At 59.2% G+C, this 20,244-nt stretch overlaps 1 protein-coding gene and 1 long non-coding RNA gene across 2 annotated transcripts; one reads left to right on the top strand and one right to left on the bottom strand.

Annotated features, from left to right (window-relative positions):
* The first annotated feature begins 639 nt into the window (after nt 1-639).
* LOC139586990 (sodium/potassium-transporting ATPase subunit alpha-2-like) lies at nt 640-19,900 on the top strand. Its single transcript, XM_071420781.1, is given in 24 exon segments — nt 640-813; nt 912-1,016; nt 2,032-2,091; nt 2,537-2,740; nt 3,667-3,780; nt 3,852-3,986; nt 4,406-4,523; nt 5,064-5,332; nt 6,254-6,452; nt 6,989-7,098; nt 7,185-7,319; nt 8,097-8,286; nt 9,232-9,350; nt 9,352-9,408; nt 10,254-10,390; nt 11,179-11,329; nt 12,356-12,524; nt 12,928-13,082; nt 13,524-13,647; nt 14,849-14,994; nt 15,721-15,851; nt 17,405-17,506; nt 18,361-18,452; nt 19,737-19,900. Coding segments are annotated over 24 exon segments (3,210 nt in total). The 5' UTR covers nt 640-654; the 3' UTR covers nt 19,766-19,900.
* On the bottom strand, nt 8,593-9,237 carry LOC139586992 (uncharacterized). The gene is made up of 3 exons (XR_011678117.1): nt 9,065-9,237; nt 8,793-8,897; nt 8,593-8,713 (listed from the first exon to the last, which is right to left on the bottom strand). It is a non-coding gene; the product is annotated as an uncharacterized lncRNA (long non-coding RNA).
* Nucleotides 19,901-20,244: the final 344 nt, after the last annotated feature.

Below are 20,244 nucleotides of genomic sequence, written 5' to 3'. Positions count from 1 at the left end.
TGGCCATGGTGACCCCACAGAGCCACAGTGACCCCCTGGTGACCACAGTGACCCCCCCCATGGCCACAGTGACACCTCAATGACCACAGTGTCACCAAAGTGACCCCGCCATGGCCACAATGCCACTCTAGTGACCACAGTGACCCCCTGGTGACCACAGTGTCACTCTGGTGACCACAGTGACCCCGCCATGACCACAGTGACACCTCAATGGCCACAGTGACCCTTCAATGGCCACAGTGCCACTCTAGTGACCACAATGACCACAGTGACCCCTCAGTGACCTCAATGCCACCCTGGTGACCACAGCGACCCTTCAATGGCCGCAGTGTCACCTGTCACCAGTGACTCCTCAATGACCACAGTGCCCCTCTGGTGACCACAATGACCCTCATGACCACAGTGACCCCCTGGTGACCACAGTGACCCCCTGGTGACCACAATGACCCTCATGACCACAGTGACCCCGCCATGACCACAGTGACCCCCTGGTGACCACAGTGCCAGTCTGGTGACCACAATGTCCCTGTCAATAGCCACAATGCCACTGTGGTGACTGCAGTGACCCCCTGGTGACCACAATGACCGCCATGACCACAGTGACCCCTCAATGGCCTCAATGCCCCCCTATTGACCACAACCCCCCCCCTCCCCATGACCCCCCCAGTGTCCCCGCTGACCCCCCCCGCCGCGCCCCCCCCCGCCGTGCCCCCCCCGCCCACGCCCGTGCCCGGTGCCCCGGTGCCCGCTGCCCCCCCGACGATGCCGGTGGCCACGGTGACGCCGGTGCTGGCCGTGACCTCCACGCCCACGGTAATGGCCCTGGGCTGGCGGGGGGGGGGGGTGGCACCGGGCGGGGTCCCCTGGCCGCGGGAGGGGTCCCCCGTGCCCACCGGGGGGGTCCCCCGCAGGCCGGCCGCGAGTACTCGCCCGCGGCCACCACGTCCGAGAACGGCGGCGGGAAGAGGAAGCAGAAGGAGAAGGAGCTGGATGAGCTGAAGAAGGAGGTGAACCTGGTGAGTGGGGACAGACAGGGGACACAGGCAGGGAACACAGGGGACACAGGGACACAGGGGACAGGGTCACAGACAGGGGACAGCCAGGGGACAGACAGGGGACACAGGGACAGGGAGAAAGACAGGGAACAGACAGGGGACAGACAAGGGACACAGGGGATACAGGGGACAGGGACATGGGGACATGGGGGACAGACAGGGGACACAGGGACATGGGGACACGGGGGACAGCCAGGGGACACAGGGGACACAGGGGACAGGGTCACAGACAGGGGACAGGGTCACAGACAGGGGACAGACAGGGGACAGCCAGGGGACACAGGGACAGGGACATGGGGGACAGGGCACAGTGAGGGGACAGGGACATGGGGACACAGGGCAGACAGGAGACAGTGACAGGGACAGGGGCATAGGGGCAGCAAGGGGACATCAAGGGGACTGGGAACAGCGAGGGGACATGGGGACACAGGGGACAGCGACAGGGACATGGGGACAGCCAGGGGACAGCTAGGGGACATGGGGGACACAGGGGCAATGACAGGTACAGGGGGACATGGGGGGGCACAGGGGACATGGAGGGCATAGGTGACACTGGGACCATGGGGACACAGGGGACATTGGGGCACATGGGGGACACAGAGCTGGTGGCCATGTCATTGCATTCATGGGGACATGGGTGATGGGGGTGACTTGGGTGACATGGGTGACACGGAGGGACACGGGTGACATGGATGACACCGTGACATGGTTGACATGGACTCCAGGGCCAGCTGGCTGTGTCATCCCATCCAGAGGGACGTGGGTGACATGGGGACACGGGGACACGCCACCCTGCTGGGGTGACGGGGGGTCACGGGGACAGCTGTCCCATGCCACCCAGCTGAGGTGACAGTGGCATGGGTGACGTGGGCGGTGTGGGAGCCTGGGGACAGCTGGCCATGCCACCCCAGCCAGAGGGACACGGGTGACAGGGGTGGCTGGGGGCACGGTGACAGGGGTGGCGTTTGTCCCTCAGGATGACCACAAACTGTCCCTGGATGAGCTGGGCAGGAAGTACCAGGTGGACCTGTCCCGGGTGAGATGTCCCCATGTCCCTGTGTGCCTGTGTCCCCCTGTCCCCCTGTCCTCGTGTCCCTCTACCCTCACATCCCTCAATCCCAATGTCCCCAAGTCCCCACGTCCCTGTGTCCCCCGTGTCCCTGTGTCCCTCCTGTCACCATGTCCCCGTGTCCCTGTGTCCCCATGTCCCCGTGTCCCTCTGTCCCTGTGTCCCTGTGTCCCTCTCTCCTGTGTCCCCTTGTCCCCCTTGTGTCCCCGTGTCCCTGGTGTCCCCCTGGTGTCACCGTGTCCCCCCCAGTGTCCCCATGTCCCCATGTCCCTGCTGTCCCTCTTCTATCCCTATGTCCCCCTGCTGTCCCCATGTCCCTGCTGTCCCCCTGCTATCCCCAGTGTCACCGTGTCCCCTTGGTGTCCCCGGTGTCACCATGGTGTCCCCCTGGTGTCCCCCCCGTGTCCCGCAGGGCCTGACCAACGCCCGCGCTGCCGAGATCCTGGTCCAGGACGGCCCCAACGCCCTGACGCCCCCTCCCACCACCCCCGAGTGGGTCAAGTTCTGCCGGCAGCTCTTCGGGGGCTTCTCCATCCTGCTCTGGATCGGCGCCATCCTCTGCTTCCTGGCCTACGGCATCCAGGCCGCCATGGAGGACGAGCCCGCCAACGACAACGTGAGGGACAGGGGACACGGGGGGCAGGGGGGCTATGGGGGGCTATGGGGGGCACCAGGGGCATTGGGGCATCAGGGGGAATGGGGGGGCACCAGGGGCATTGGGGCATCAGGGGACATGGGGGACATGGGGGGCATCAGGGGACATGGGGGGCACCAAGGGCATTGGGGCATCAGGGGGTATGGGGGGCATGGGGACATGGGGGGCACCAGGGGGAATGGGAGGTATGGGGGGTATGAGGACATGGGGAGTGTGGGGGGCACGGGAGATATGGGGGGCATGGGGAGCACAGGGGACATGGGGGACATGGGGGGCATGGGGGCCATGGGTACATGGGGGGCACGGGGGGCACAAAGGGCACCAGGGGGTGTAGGGGGACATGGGGGAAATTGGGGCCATGGGGGCTATGGGGGCTAAAGGGGACATGGGGGGCACACAGGGCATGAGGGGTATGGGGGGCATCAGGGGGTATAGGGGGCATGGGGGGCACGGGGACACAGGGACACCCACAGTGACACCAGGGACACGGGGACACCAGGGGGACATGGGGACAGCAGGGACACAGGGAGGTGGGGGACACCAGGGGCATGGGGGGCCATGGGGGGCATGGGGGGTGTGGGGGGCATGGGGACATGCGGGGTACATGGGGCGTGGGGGGGTTTTGGGGGGCACGGGGGGGTTCTGGGATCATGTGGGCAGCGACATCAAGGTGCCATGGGGACAGCTGCCAAGGGGACAGCGGCACTGGGGGTGGCACAAACCCGTGGCCCCTTGTCCCCTCCCCAGCCCTCGGGGTGCCCAGCTGTGGGTATGGGGGGGATGTCCAACCACCGAGGGTGTCCCCTCCCTGTCCCCCCACCCTGGGGGTCCCCGGGGGGGTTCCTCGGTGCCCCCCAGGTGCTGAGGTGCCCCCCCCATGGTGCCAGCTGTACCTGGGGGTGGTCCTGGCCGCCGTCGTCATCGTCACCGGCTGCTTCTCCTACTACCAAGAGGCCAAGAGCTCCAAGATCATGGACTCCTTCAAGAACATGGTGCCCCAGGTGGGCAGGGGGGCACGGCCGGGGGGGGCCCGGGGGGGTGGGCACCCCCTGAGGTGCCCGGTGCCCCCCAGCAAGCGCTGGTGATCCGCGAGGGAGAGAAGATCCAGATCAACGCCGAGAACGTCGTGGTGGGAGACCTGGTGGAGGTGAAGGGCGGCGACAGAGTGCCCGCGGACATGAGGATCATCTCCTCCCACGGCTGCAAGGTGGGCACGGGGACACTGGAGACACTGAGGGGACACTGGGGGCATTGGGGACATTGGGGACATTGGGGACATTGGGGACACTGGGGACACTGAGGGGACATTGGGGACATTGGGGACATTGGGGACAGAGTGCCCGCGGACATGAGGATCATCTCCTCCCACGGCTGCAAGGTGGGCACGGGGGGGGGGACATCCAAACCCACCCAACCCCACCCAATCCCCCCAAAACCCCAAACCCCTCCAATGCTCCCATAACCCCAAACACCCCAATTTCCCCTGAATCCCCCCATAACCTCAATCCCCCCATAACCCAAATCCTCCCAGTCCCCCCAATCCCCCTGATAACCCCAATCCCCCCAATGCCCCCCATAACCCCAAATGCCCCCAGTCCCCCCATAACCCCAATCTCCTGCCCCCAGGTGGATAACTCCTCCCTGACGGGCGAGTCGGAGCCCCAGACACGCTCCCCGGAGTTCACGCACGAGAACCCGCTGGAGACGCGCAACATCTGCTTCTTCTCCACCAACTGCGTCGAAGGTGGGGCGTCCCTGGTGTCCCCAGTGCCACCTGTGCCCATCCCAGTGCCACCAGTGCCACCAGTGCCACCAGTTCCCCATCCCAGTGCCCCATCCCAGTGCCCCCAGTGCCCTCATTGCCCCCAGTTCGCCCAGTACCCCCAGTTCCCCCCACCATGTGCCCATGCCATCCCTCCAGGCCCTTTGTCACCTGGGTGCCACCACAGGGACCGCGTGTGGCATCGTCATCTCCCCAGTGCCCCCATTGCCCCCATTGCCCCCATTGCCTCCAGTGCCCCCAGTGCTCCCAGTTCCCCATCCCAATGCCCCCATCCCAGTGCCACCAGTGCCCCCAGTGCCACCCCTGGGGTCTTTGTCACCTCAGTGCTACCACAGGGACTGTGCACAGCATCGTCATCTCCATGGGTAACCGCAGTGCCCCCAGTGCCCCCAGTTCCCCCAGTGCCCCCAGTTCCCCATCCCGATGTCCCCAGTGCCCCAGTTCCCCCAGTGCCTGCAGTGCCATCCCTCCGGGCCCTTCGTCACCCCGGTGCCACCACAGGGACCGCGCGTGGCATTGTCATCTCCACGGGTGACCGGACGGTCATGGGCCGCATCGCCTCTCTGGCCTCGGGGCTGGAGGTGGGCCGGACGCCCATCGCCATGGAGATCGAGCACTTCATCCGCCTCATCACCGGCGTCGCCGTCTTCCTCGGCCTCTCCTTCTTCATCCTCTCGCTCATCCTGGGCTACACCTGGCTGGAGGCCGTCATCTTCCTCATCGGCATCATCGTGGCCAACGTGCCCGAGGGGCTGCTGGCCACCGTCACGGTGAGCAAACTGGGAGGGACTGGGAACAAACTGGGAGGGACTGGGATGGGTTGGGATGGAGATATTGGGGTGTAAAAGGGTACTGGGATGGACTGGGAGCATCGACCATCATCTTCCTCATCGACATCATCGTGGCCAACGTGCCCAAGGGGCTGCTGGTCACTGTCACGGTGAGCTGGAGTGAACTGGGAGGGACTGGGATGGAGATATTGGGGATTGAGATTGAACTGGGATGGACTGGGAGCATCGACCATCATCTTCCTCATGGGCATCATTGTGGCCAATGTGCCCAAGGGGCTGCTGGCCACCGTCACGGTGAGCAAACTGGGAGGGACTGGGATGAACTGGGATGAACTGGGATTGACTGGGATGGACTAGGATTGACTGGGATGGATTGGGATTGACTGGGATGGACTGGGAGGGGCTCGAGGCCGTTGTCTTCCTCATCGGCATCATCGTGGCCAAGATGCCCGAGGGGCTGCTGGCCACCGTCACTATGGGACAGGGCACTGGGAAGGAACTGGGAGCACTGGGAGCACTGGGAGGGCACTGGGAAGGAACTGGGAGCACTGGGAGCACTGGGAGGGCAATAGAGGCATTACTGGATGGCTCCACCATCATCTTCCTCATGGGCATCATCATGGCTAGCGTGCCCAAGGGCCACCCTCGTGATGGGAGAGGGCACTGGGATAATTTTGGGGTGCTGGGAGGGGTCCACAAACCCCATATCAGGGGTGCCACCCCCATGAGAGCCCAGGGTGCCCCCCAGTTGTGCCTGACCCCGATGACAATGGGGGTTTGGGTATTGAGGGTACACTGAGGGTACACTGTGGGGGTTCTGGTGCCAGTTTTGGGGTCAGGGGGCTCTGTTCACCCCATTTGGGGGATCCCACCCCAATGACACCCCGGGGTGCCCCCCAGGTGTGCCTGACCCTCACTGCCAAGCGCATGGCCAGGAAGAACTGCCTGGTGAAGAACCTGGAGGCCGTGGAGACGCTGGGCTCCACCTCCACCATCTGCTCGGACAAGACGGGGACGCTGACCCAGAACCGCATGACCGTGGCCCACATGTGGTTCGACAACCAGATCCACGAGGCCGACACCACCGAGGACCAGTCGGGTGAGCGGGGGCACCCCGAAAACCCCAGTGCCCCCAGCACCCAGATCCCCTGGGACCCCAAAGCCCTGGGGCCTTGGTACCCAAACCCCCAAAACCCTGATCCTCCAAAACCCTGATCCTCCAAAACCCTGATCCCCCAAAACCCGATCCTCCAAAACCCCGATCCTCCAAAACCCTGATCCCCCAAAACCCTGATCCCCTGGGACCCCGATGCCCTGGGACCTCAGTACCCAATCCCCTGGCACCCCAATCCCCTGGAACCCAAATTCTCCAAAACCCCAATCCCCCTGAACACCAATCCCCCAAAACCCTGATCCCCTGGCACCAGGGTGGTCAGTGGATGACACCAATGGGTGGCACTGGTGACACCGGCCATGCCCTGACAGTGCCCCATGTCCCCAGGTGCCACCTTCAACAAGCGCTCTCCCACCTGGGTGGCCCTGGTCACACTGGGGTGGCAAATGGGTGACACTGGGATGATCAATGGGTGGCACTGGTGACACCGGCCATGCCCTGATGGTCCCCACTGTCCCCAGGTGCCACCTTCGACAAGCGCTCTCCCACCTGGGCGGCCCTGGCGCGCATCGCGGGGCTCTGTAACCGCGCCGTGTTCAAGCCGGGCCAGGAGAACGTCTCCATCTCCAAGGTGGGGGGGTCCCCGCGGCCCCGGGGGAGGGGACAGAGGGGACAGGGCCCCGGGGGCGGCGGTGGGTGACAGCGGTGTCCCCACAGCGGGACACAGCCGGGGACGCGTCCGAGTCGGCGCTGCTCAAGTGCATCCAGCTGTCCTGTGGCTCCGTCAAGAGGATGCGGGACAGGAACCCCAAAGTGACCGAGATCCCCTTCAACTCCACCAACAAGTACCAGGTGTGGGCAGGGGGGCAACTGGGGGAACTGGGGGGAATGGGGGGAATGGGGGGCATAGGGAGAACTGGGGGAACTGGGGGGCATGGGGGGAATGGGGGAACGGGAGGCACGGGAGGCACGGGGGGCATAGGGGGCATGGGGGGAATGGGGGGAATGGGGGAAATGGGGGGCATAGGGGGCATGGGGGGAACGGGGGCACGGGGGGCATAGGGGGCATGGGGGGAATGGGGGGCATAGGGGAACTGGGGGAACTGGGGGGAATGGGGGGAATGGAGGGAATGGGGGCAATGGGGGCAATTGGGGAAATGGGATGGGGAACTGGGATGGGGAACTGGGATGGGGAACTGGGATGGGGAACTGGGTGCAATGGGGGCAATGGGAGAATCGGGGGCACGGGGGGAATGGGGGAACTGGGGGCAATGGGGGAACTGGGAGGGGGAACTGGGATGGGGAACTGGGGACACTGGGGGCACTGGGATTGGGAACTGAGGGCACTGGGGGGCATGTGGGGCACAGGGGGAGTTGGGGGCACTGGGGGCACTGGGCAAACTGGGGCATCGGGGGGCACTGGGAGAACTGGGATGGAGAACTGGGATGGGGAACTGGGATGGGGCACAGGGGGCACAGGGAGAACTGGGGGCACTGGGGGCACTGGGCGGTATGTGGGTGACCCTGGAGGGACTCTGGTGACACTGGGATGGCTCTGGGTGACCCTGGGCTGCCCGTGTCTGACCATGGCCCATGACCCCGCCGTCCCCTGTCCGTCCCCGTGTCCAGCTGTCCATCCACGAGCGCGAGGAGGACCCCCAGGGTTACCTGCTGGTGATGAAGGGAGCCCCCGAGCGCATCCTGGACCGCTGCTCCCGCATCCTCCTGCAGGGCCAGGAGCAGCCCCTGGACCAGGAGATGCGCGAGGCCTTCCAGAACGCCTACCTGGAGCTGGGGGGGCTCGGGGAGAGGGTCCTGGGTATGCCCAGGGGGCTGGGGGGGTCCTGGGGGAAATTCTGGGGGGATTTGGGGGTCCCTGGGTTGCTGGAAGGGGATCCAGAGGGGATCTGGGAGAGAAGATCCTGGATGAGGAGGAGTCGTTCAGAACTGGGGGGGCTCAGGGAGATGGTCCTGGGTAGGTCTGGGCGTCCTGGGGAGGGTCCTGGGGGGCTGGAGAGGGGATCCAGAGGGGATCTGGGGGAGAAGATCCTGGATAAGAACATGGAGGAACTTTCCAGAATGCCTACCTGGAGCTGGGAGGGGCTTGGAGAGGGTCCTGGGGGGTCCCGGGTACATCTGGGGGGACCTGGTGGTCCCCAGGGTTCTGTCACCTGTACAGAAGCTCCTGTGGGTGTTTTAGGGGTCTCAGTGTCCCCTCAGTGTCCCCAGGGTTCTGTCACCTGTACCTGTCCCCAGACACAATCCTAGAGGTGTTTTTGGGGTCTCACTGTCCCCACCATGTCCCCAGGGTTCTGTCACCTGTACCTGTCCCCAGACATGATCCTGAGGGTCCCTGTGGGGTCTCTCGTGGCTTCCTGGGGCTGTTTTTGGGGTCTCACTGTCCCCTCGGTGTCCCCAGGGCTCTGTCACCTGTACAGAAGCTCCTGGGGATATTTTTGGGATCTTTGGGGTCTCACTGTCCCCCACAATGTCCCCAGGGTTCTGTCACCTGTACCTGCCCCCGGACAAGTTCCTGGGGGTATTTTTGGGAACTTTGGGGTCTCAGTGTCCCCATGGTGTCCCCAGGGTTCTGTCACCTGTACCTGCCCCCAGCCACGATCCTGGGGGTATTTTTGGGGTCTTTGGGGTCTCAGTGTCCCCCACCATGTCCCCAGGGTTCTGTCACCTGTACCTGCCCCCAGCCATGATCCTGGGGGTATTTTTGGGGTCTTTGGGGTCTCAGTGTCCCCCACCATGTCCCCAGGGTTCTGTCACCTGTACCTGCCCCCGGACAAGTTCCCCCGCGGGTTCCGTTTCGACGCGGACGAGGTGAATTTCCCCACCAGTGACCTTTGCTTCGTGGGGCTCATGTCCATGATCGACCCCCCCCCGCGCCGCCGTGCCCGACGCCGTGGGCAAGTGCCGGAGCGCCGGCATCAAGGTGGGACCCCAAAACACACCTGAGCCCCCCCGGGACCCCAAAACCCCTGCCCAGGACCCCAAAACACACCCTGAGCCCCCCCGGAACCCAAAACCCCTGCCCAGGACCCCAAAACACACCCTGAGCCCCCCCGGAACCCAAAACCCCTGCCCGGGACCCCAAAACCCCAGCCCGGGACCTCAGAACCCTCCTGAGCCCACCTGGAACCCAAAACCCCTCTGAGCCTGCCCAGGACCCTAAAACCCCAGTCAGGACCCCAAAACCCCAGCCCAGGACCTCAGAACCCCCCTGAATCCCCTGGGACCCCAAAACCCACCCCGACCCTACTCAGGACCCCAAAACCCTGCCCGGGACCCCAAAACCCCAGCCGGGACCCCAAAACCCCCCTGAGCTCACCTGGGATCCCTATTTCCCCTTGTCCCCCCCATTCTGGGCTGTGCCCCAGGTGCCCTCAGGTGTCCCCAGGTGTCCCCAAGGTGCCCCCAGGTATCCCCCAGGTGTCCTGCAGATTTCCCTTGTTGTCCCCCAGGTGTCCCCAGGGTGTCCCCAGGTGTCCCCCAGGTGTCCCCCAGGTGCCCTCAGGTGCCCCCAGGTGCCCCCAGGTATCCCCCAGGTGTCCCTCAGGTGTCCCCCAGGTGCCCTCAGGTGCCCCCAGGTGCCCCCAGGTATCCCCCAGGTATCCCCCAGGTGTCCCTCAGGTGTCCCCCAGGTGTCCCCAGGTGTCCCCAGGTATCCCCCAGGTGTCCCCAGGGTGTCCCTCAGGTGTCCCCAGGTGTCCCTCAGGTGTCCCCCAGGTGTCCCCAGGTGTCCCCCAGGTGTCCCCAGGTGCTGACGGTGTCCCCCAGGTGATCATGGTGACCGGGGACCACCCCATCACGGCCAAGGCCATCGCCAAGGGCGTGGGGATCATCTCCGAGGGCAACGAGACCGTGGAGGACATCGCGGCACGGCTGAACATCCCCGTCAGCCAGGTGAACCCCAGGTGAGTCAGACAGGTGAGATAGAGATGGGTGAGACACAGCTGAACATCCCTGTCAGCCAGGTGAACCCCAGGTGAGCCCCAAGTGAGACAGGTGAGCTCCAGGTGAACCCCAGGTGAGACCCAGGTGAACCCCAGGTGAGCTCCAGGTGAACCCCAGGTGAGCTCCAGGTGAGACCCGGGTGAAGCCCAGGTGAGACAGGAGAGCCCCAGGTGAGGCCAGGTGAGCCAGAGGAACTCCAGGTGAACCCCAGGTGAGCTCCAGGTGAGCCAGAGGAACCCCAGGTGAGCTCCAGGTGAGCTCCAGGTGAGACAGGGCAACCCCAAGTGAGCCCCAGGACAACCCCAGGTGAGCCAGGTAGGGGAAATTGAGGGGATTTGGGGGGGTCTTTCAAGGAATTTTGGGGTGCTGGAGCAGATTTTGGGGTGCTGACCCCTAGGGAGGCCAAGGTGCGTTTGATGCACAGGTCACACCTGAAGGACACGACCTGGGAGCAGCTGGGGAGGGGATTTTGGGGTGATCCCAGGAATTTTGGGGTCCTGAGGGGTTTTCCCCAGGAATTTTGGGGTGCTGGAGCAGATTTTGGGGTGCTGATTTTGGGGTTTTGACCCCTCCCCACGGAGGCCAAGGCGTGTGTGGTGCACGGCTCGGACTTGAAGAACATGAGCTCGGAGCAGCTGGGGAGGGGATTTTGGGGTGATCCTGGGGGTGATCCCAGGAATTCTGGGGTCCTGGGGGGTTTTCCCCAGGAATTTTGGGGTGCTGATTTTGGGGTTTCGACCACCCCCAGGGAGGCCAAGGCGTGCGTGGTGCACGGCTCGGACCTGAAGGACATGAGCTCGGAGCAGCTGGACGAGATCCTGCGCAACCACACCGAGATCGTGTTCGCCCGCACGTCCCCCCAGCAGAAGCTGATCATCGTCGAGGGCTGCCAGCGGCAGGTGACAGCGCCCTGTCCCCGTGCCACTGTCCCCGTGCCGCCCGTGCCACTGTCCCTGTGCCGCCCGTGCCACTGCTGTCACCCTGTCCCCGTGTCACCACGTCCCAATGTCCCCGGTGACGCCAATGGCCCCAGTGCCCCCAGCATCCGCGGTGTTCCCCATGTTCCCAACGGCCCCGGTGTCCTCAAGTGTCCCCAGTGTCCCCAATACCCCCAATGTCCCCAGTGTCCCAAAGCCACCAATGTCCCCAATGTCCTCAATCTTCCCCACATTCCCAATGTCCCCAATATTGAAAACATCCCCAATACCCCCAGTGTCCCCAATGCCCCCAGTGTCCCCAATGCCCCCAATGTCCTCAAGTGTCCCCAATGTCCCCAAAGCCACCAATGTCCCCACTATCTGCAGTGTTCCCCATATTCCCAATGTCCCCAATGTCCCCAGGGTCCTCAAGTGTCCCCAATGTCCCCAATACCTCCAATGTCCCCAGTGTCCCCAAAGCCACCAATGTCCTCAATCTTCCCCACATTCCGAATGTCCCCAATATTCAAAACATCCCCAATGCCCCCAGTGTCCCCAGTGTCCCCAAAACTCCCAGTGACCCCAGTATCTCGTGTTCCCCATGTCCCCAATGTCCCCAACGTCCCCAATGTCCCAAATGACCCCTGTGCCCCCAATGTCCCCAATACTCCCAATGTCCCCCATGTCCCCCAACGCTCTCAATGTCCCCAGTGTCCCCAATGCCCCCAAAGTCCCCTATGCCCCCAATGTCCCAATTATCCCAAATGTTCCCCGTATCCTCAATGGCCCCAACATCTCCAGTGTCCCCAATGACCCCAATGTCCCCAAAGTCCCCAATGTCACCAATGACCCCAACATCCCCAATGTCCCCAGTGTCCCCAAAGCCCCCATGACCCCAATACCCTCAATGTCCCCAGAGCCCTCAACATAACCAATATCCCCAATACCCCCAATATTCCCAATGGCCCCAAATGCCCCCAGTGTCCCCAACGTCCCCGGTGTCCCCAGGGCGCCATCGTGGCGGTGACGGGCGACGGGGTGAACGACTCTCCGGCGCTGAAGAAGGCGGACATCGGCATCGCCATGGGCATCGCGGGCTCGGACGTGTCCAAGCAGGCGGCCGACATGATCCTGCTGGACGACAACTTCGCCTCCATCGTCACCGGCGTCGAGGAAGGTCGGGGACAGACACGGGGCTTTGGGGACATCGGGGACATGGGGGGTACTGGGGGGAATTGGGGGGCATTGGGGATATTCGGGATATTGGGGATGTGGGGATGTTGGGAGTATTGGGGGTGTTGGGGACTTTGGGGACATTGGGGACATTGGTGACATTGGGGATGTTTGGGATATTGGAATATTGGGGACATTTGTGGGTGTTTGGGACATTAGGGACATTGGGGGCATTTGAGGTATTGGGACATTAGGGACATTGGGGGCATTTGTGGTGTTTGGGACATTGGGGACAATGGGGACATTTGTGGTGTTTGGGACATTGGGAGCACTGGGGACATCTGGGGACATTTGGGGACATCTGGGGACATCTGGGGACATCTGGGGACACGGCTGTCCCCTGGCAGGCCGCCTGATCTTCGACAACCTGAAGAAGTCGATCGCCTACACCCTGACCAGCAACATCCCTGAGATCACCCCGTTCCTGCTCTTCATCATCGCCAACATCCCACTGCCCCTGGGCACCGTCACCATCCTCTGCATTGACCTGGGCACTGACATGGTGAGGGGCACCCCAAATCTGCCAAAATCCACCCCAAATCCACCCCAAATCCACCCCAAATCCATCACGGCCAACAATCTGCTGCCCCTAGGCACCGTCACCATCCTCTGCATTGACCTGGGCACCAACATGGTGAGGAGGGACCCCAAATCCATCCCAGGGACCCCAAATCCACCTGAGATCCCAAATCCATCCCAAATCCAACCGGGGACCCAAAATCCATCCCAAACTCATCCAAGGGACCCCCCAAATCCACCCCACATCCAGCCAGGGATCCCAAACCCATTGCAGAGACCCCAGACCCTCCTGTCCCTGGGCACTGCCACCATCCCGTGACTGGGTGACACTGGGTGACTTTGGATGACACAGGGTGACACTGAGTGACACAAGGTGGCACTGGGTGACACTGGGTGACACCGGGTGGCACGGTTGTCCCCTCAGGTCCCCGCCATCTCCTTGGCCTACGAGGCGGCCGAGAGCGACATCATGAAACGGCAACCGCGGAACCCCCGCAGCGACAAACTGGTCAACGAGCGGCTCATCAGCATGGCCTATGGCCAGATCGGTCAGTGGTCACTCCCAGGGGTCACTCAGGGGTCACTCATGGTCAGTCTGGGGTGATTCATGGTCATTCATGGTCATTCGTGGTCATTCATGGTCATTCGTGGTCATTCATGGTCATTCGTGGTCATTCATGGTCAACGAGCGGCTCATCAGCATGGCCTATGGTCAGATCGGTCAGTGGTCACTCCCAGGGGTCACTCAGGGGTCACTCATGGTCAGTCTGGGGTCATTCGTGGTCATTCATGGTCACTCATGGTCACTCATGGTCATTCATGGTCATTCATGGTCAACGAGCGGCTCATCAGCATGGCCTATGGTCAGATCGGTCAGTGGTCACTCTGGGGTCACTCTGGGGTCATTCATGGTCATTCATGGTCACTCATGGTCAACAAGTGGCTCATCAGCATGGTCTATGGCCAGATCGCTCAGTGAGGGGTCCCAAGGTGATCCCAAATCCTGTGGTTTTTATCCCGATCCCGATCCCGATCCCTCAGGGATGATCCAGGCTCTGGGCAGGTTCTTCATGCACTTTGTGATCCAATCCCATGGTTTTTATCCCAATCTGTGGTTTTTATCCCAATCCCACGGCTCTGATCCCGATCCCGATCCCACAGGGATGATCCAGGCTCTGGGTGGGTTCCTCACGCACTTTGTGATCCAATCCCATGGTTTTTATCCCATGGCTCTGATCCCAATCCCAATCCCAATCCCAATTCTGATCCCTTAGGGATGATCCAGGCTCTGGGCGGGTTCTTCACGCACTTTGTGATCCAATCCCATGGTTTTTATCCCAATCCCACGGCTCTGATCCCGATCCCGGTCCCTCAGGGATGATCCAGGCTCTGGGTGGGTTCCTCACACACTTTGTGATCCAATCCCATGGTTTTTATCCCAATCTGTGGTTTTTATCCCAATCCCACAGCTCTGATCCCGATCCCGGTCCCTCAGGGATGATCCAGGCCCTGGGCGGGTTCCTCACACACTTTGTGATCCAATCCCATGGTTTTCATCCCAATCCCATGGTTTTTATCCCAATCCCACGGCTCTGATCCCGATCCCGATCCCTCAGGGATGATCCAGGCTCTGGGCGGGTTCTTCATGCACTTTGTGATCCAATCCCATGGCTCTGATCCTGATCCTGATCCCGATCCTAATCCCATGGTTTTTATCCCAATCCCATGGCTCTGATCCCGATCCCTCAGGGATGATCCAGGCTCTGGGCGGGTTCTTCACCTACTTCGTGATCCTGGCTGAGAACGGGTTCCTGCCGGGGACGCTGCTCGGGATCCGCCTGGCCTGGGACGACCGCTCCAAGAATGACCTGGAGGATTCCTACGGGCAGGAGTGGGTGAGGGACCCTACGCTGACCCCACACACCAGTTACACACCAGTTACACGCTCCTTACACGCTGCTTACACACCAGCTTCACAACCTTTACACAGCCCTTACTCTCTGCTCCAAGAATGACCTGGAGGATTCCCAGGGGCAGGAGCGGGTGAGGGACCCTACACACCCCTTACACCGACTTTACACACCAGTTACACACCCACTTCCATCCCATTTCCACACCCATTTCTGCCCAATTTCCTCTTCTATTTTTGCCTCATTTCCACTCCCTTTCTCCCGTTCACTCCTGGTTTCCCCTGTTTACTCCCAGTTTTCCCCATTTCCTCCCTGTTTTTTCCCATTGTTCACCCCCGGTTTCCTCCTTGGTTTCCCCCATTGTTCACTCCATTTCCCTGTTGTTCACTCATGGTTTCCTCCCTGGTTTCCCCGTTTTTCACTCTGGTTTTCCCAGTTGTTCACTGGTGGTTTCCTCCCTGGTTTCCCCGTTTTTCACTTCCGGTTCCCCCCGTTGTTCACTCCCAGTTTCCTCCCCCGTTTCCTCCCCAGTTTCCCCATTTTTCACTCTGGTTTCCCCATTGTTCACGTGTGGTTTCCTCCCCAGTTTCCCCTGTTGTTTACCCCCAGTTTCCTCTCCGTTTCCCCATTTTTCACTCTGGTTTCCCGCATTGTTCATTCCCAGTTTCCTCCCCGCTTTCCCGGTTTTTCACCGTTCCCCATTCCCCACAGACGTACGAGCAGCGCAAGGTGGTGGAGTTCACGTGCCACACGGCGTTCTTCGCCAGCATCGTCGTGGTGCAGTGGGCGGATCTCATCATCTGCAAGACCCGCCGCAACTCCGTCTTCCAGCAGGGCATGAAGTGCGACAAAACGCCCCAAAAATGCCCCAAATCACCCCAAAATCCCACCCCAAACCACCCCAAAATCACCCCAAAATGTGCCGCAACTCCGTCTTCCAGCAGGGCATGAAGTGCGACAAAACGCCCCAGAAATGCCCCAAATCACCCCAAAATCCCACCCCAAACCACCCCAAAACCACCCCAAAATGTGCTGCAACTCCGTCTTCCAGCAGGACATGAAGTGCGACAAAACACCCAAAAAATGCCCCAAAATCCCATCCAAAACCACCCCAAAATCCCATCCAAAACCACCTCAAAATCCCACCCAAAACACACCTGAAATTATCCCCAAATACCCCAAAATCCCACCCTAAAATCCACCTCAACTCTGTCTTTTAGCACGACATGACTTGCGCCAAAACACCCCAAAATACCCCAAAATGCCATCCCAAAACCATCCAAAAATCCTACCCAAAATCACCCCGAAGTCACCCCAAAATGTGCCACAACTTCATCTTCTATCAGGACATGGAGTGCAGCAAAACACCCCAAAAATACCCCCAAACCACCCCAAAACCATCTGAAAATCCTGCCCAAAACAACCCCCAAATCCACTTGAAATCATCCCAAAATCACCCCAAAATACCCCAAAATCCTACCTTGAATTCACCCCAAAATCCCACCCCAAAATCCCACTTAAAACCAGCCAAAATTTCCCCAAAATCCACCTCAACTCCGTCTTCCAGCAGGGCACGAACTGGAGACCAAAACATCCCAAAACCATCCCAAAAACGCCCCCAAAATGCCTGAAAACCCTACCTAGAACACACTCGAAATCATCCCAAAACCACCCTAAAAATACCCCAAATCCACCCCAAAATCCCATCCAAAACCAGCCCAAAATCCCACCCAAAACACACCCAAAATCATCCCAAAACCACCCCAAAAATACCCCAAATCCACCCCAAAATCCCATCCAAAACTAGCCCAAAATCCCACCCAAAACACACCCGAAATCATCCCAAAACCACCCTAAAAATACCCCAAATCCACCCCAAAATCCCATCCAAAACCAGCCCAAAATCCCACCCAAAACACACCCGAAATCATCCCAAAACCACCCCAAAAATACCCCAAATCCACCCCAAAATCCCATCCAAAACTAGCCCAAAATCCCACCCAAAACACACCCGAAATCATCCCAAAACCACCCTAAAAATACCCCAAATCCACCCCAAAATCCCATCCAAAACCAGCCCAAAATCCCACCCAAAACCAGCCCAAAATCCCACCCAAAACACACCCGAAATCATCCCAAAACCACCCCAAAAATACCCCAAAACTACCCCAAAATTCTACCCAAACCCACCCCAAACCCCTAAAACATCCCCCAGCCCCTCACAAAACCCCAAATCCCCCAAAATTCTCCCAAAAATCCCCAATCCCCCTCCCACAAACCCACTCCAAATCCCTGATGCCCCTTCCAACCCCTCCCCAAAAAGTCCCAAAACCCCTCCAACCCTAAAAAAAACCCCAAATTCCCCAAAAAACCCCAAACCCCCACAATTTTTTAGGAACAAGATCCTGATTTTCGGGCTGCTGGAGGAGACGGCGCTGGCGGCGTTCCTGTCCTACTGCCCGGGCATGGGGGTGGCTCTGCGCATGTACCCCCTCAAGTGAGGGACACCCCAAAAATCCCACCCCAAAAATCCCCGATTCCCCTCCAAAAAAATCCCCCAGAATCCTAAAATAACCCAAATCCTACCAAAAATCCACGGTTCCCCTACAAAATTCCCGCAAATCCACGCCAAACCCCATCCCTCTTCCTGTCTCCCTCAAAAGATCCTAAAACTGCTCCAAACCACCCAAAAATCCCGAATCCCCCCCAAAAAATTCCCAAATTCCCTATACGAGCCATCAAAAAAATCCTAAAACTGCTCCAAATCCCCCCCAAAACCCCAAATCCCCCCAAAATCCCCAATTCCCCCCCAAACCCATTCCAAAACCCCATCCCTCTTCGAACGGACCCAAAAAACCCCAAAACTGCTCCAAACCCCCCAAAAATCCCGAATCCCCCAAAAATCCTCAATTCCCCTCTAAAACCCCCATCCAAAAAATCCCAAAACTGCTCAAGACCTCCCAAAAAATCCCAAATCCCAAAAATCCCCAATTCCTCTTGAAATCCCCTCCAAAAAAAAATCCCCAGACCTCTCCAATACCCCCAAAAAATCCCAAATCCCCCAAAAATCCCAATTCCCCTCCAAACCCCATCCAAAAAAATCCCAAATCCCCCCCCCAAAAAAATCCCAAATCCTCCAAAAAACCCCAAAATTCCCCTCCAAAAAAATCCCCCAACCTACAGAAAAAAATGGGGGGAAAATGAAAATATTTGGGGCGGTATCTCCAAAACTGGGAATTAAAATATTGGGGGGGGGGGAATAAAAAAACTTGGGGGAGGCAAAAATGGAGCCCCCTGGAATTTGGGGTCCCCCAAATTTTGGGGTGCCAATTTTGGGGTTTTTGTGCCCAGGGTGACCTGGTGGTTCTGCGCCTTCCCCTATTCCCTGCTGATCTTCGCCTACGACGAGGTCAGGAAACTGATCCTGAGGCGTTACCCCGGAGGTGAGACCCCAAAAAATGGGGGGGACCCCAAAAAATGGGGGGGGGGAACCATAAAAAATTTTTGGGGGAAAAATTTGGGGGGAAAAATGGGGGGAAATTTAAAAAAAATGGGGAAAATGGGAATAAATGCGGAAAAATTTGGAATAAAATGGGGGAAAACCCCAAAATATGGGGAGGACCCCAAAAGATGCGGGGGACACCCTAAAATATTGAGGGGTTAAAAATGCGAGGGGAAAAAATGGGGGAAATTTTTGTAAAAATGGGGAAAATGGGAATAAAATGGGAGAAAATGGGAATAAAATGGGGGAAAATGGGAATAAAATGGGGAAAACCCCAAAAATGGGGGAACCCTAAAAATGAGGGGAAGGGGGAAATATAAAAAAATGGGAAAAAAGGAAATAAAATGGGGGAAAATGGGAATAAAATGTGGGGAAATCCCAAAAATGTGGGGGTGAGAAAATGTGGGGTAAAAAAATGGAGGGAAACGGAAATCCTAAAGAAATGGAAACCCCAAAAAATGGAAACCTCAAAAGAATGGGAACATCAAAAAATGGGAATCCAAAAAACTGAAACCCTAAAAAATGGGAACCCTAAAATAATGGGAACACTAAAAACTGAGAACCCTAAAAAATGGAAATCCCAAAAAATGGGAACCTTAAAGATTGGAAACCCCAAAAAATGGGATGGAACCCAAAACCCAAGGGGAAAACCCCATAAAAACGGGGAGGGCACCCCAAAAAAAACAAACACCAAGGATTTGGGGGGTACCCGGGATTTGGGGATTTGGGATTTGGGGTTTTGGGGATTTGGGGATTTGGGGGTTTGGGATTTGGGGATTTGGGGGTTTGGGGATTTGGGGATTTGGGATTTGGGGATTTGGGGTTTTGGGGATTTGGGGTTTAGGGATTTGGGGTTTTGGGGATTTGGGGTTTTGGGGGTTTGGGATTTGGGGATTTGGGATTTGGGGATTTGGGATTTGGGGTTTTGGGGATTTGGGGTTTTGGGGGTTTGGGATTTGGGGATTTGGGGGTTTGGGGTTTGGGGATTTGGGGATTTGGGGTTTTGGGGATTTGGGGTTTGGGGGTTTTGGGATTTGGGAATTTGGGGTTTTGGGGGTTTGGGGATTTGGGGTTTTGGGATTCGGGGTTTGGGGATTTGGGGATTTGGGGATTTGGGAGTTTGGGGCTTTTGGATGTACCCCGGATTTGGGGATTTGGGGCTTTGGGGCTTTGGAGCTTTTGGGATTTGGGGTCCCCCTGACGCCCCCTCCCCTTTTTTTTGCAGGCTGGGTGGAGAAGGAAACCTATTACTGATCCCCTCCCCCCTTTTTGGGACCCCCCACGGAGCCCCTCCCCCACCCCAACACTAACCCGGGGGGGGTCGGGACCCCCTGAACTGGGGGGCACCCGGACCCCCCCCCCTGCAGAGCAATAAACCAGTTTAACCCCCCCCGCGTACTGGGATGGACTGGGATGGACTGGGATGGACTGGGAGGGGAGGGCGGGGAGACCTCAGACCCCTCAAATTCCCCCAAATTCCCCCAAACTTCCCCAATTTCCACTAAATTCCCCCCAAATTCCCACAAATTTCGTGAAATTCCCACAAGTTTTCCCAGATTTTCCCCCAAATTCCCCCCAAATTTCCCCCCAAATCCCTCTAGATTTCCCCCTAAATTTTCCCCAAATTCCCCCTCATATTTTCCCCAAATCCCCCCTCATATTTCCCACAAATTTCCCACAAATTTCCCCCTACATTTCCCCCAAATTCCCCACCAAATTCCCCCCAAATTTCC

The sequence above is a fragment of the Agelaius tricolor genome, unplaced genomic scaffold, assembly GCF_023055355.1.
Source record: "Agelaius tricolor isolate 1412-34295 unplaced genomic scaffold, bAgeTri1.0.p SCAF_161, whole genome shotgun sequence".
NCBI lineage: Eukaryota > Metazoa > Chordata > Aves > Passeriformes > Icteridae > Agelaius > Agelaius tricolor.
The sequence above is the reverse complement of the archived record's forward strand: the minus strand, read 5'-3'. Positions and strand labels throughout refer to the sequence as shown.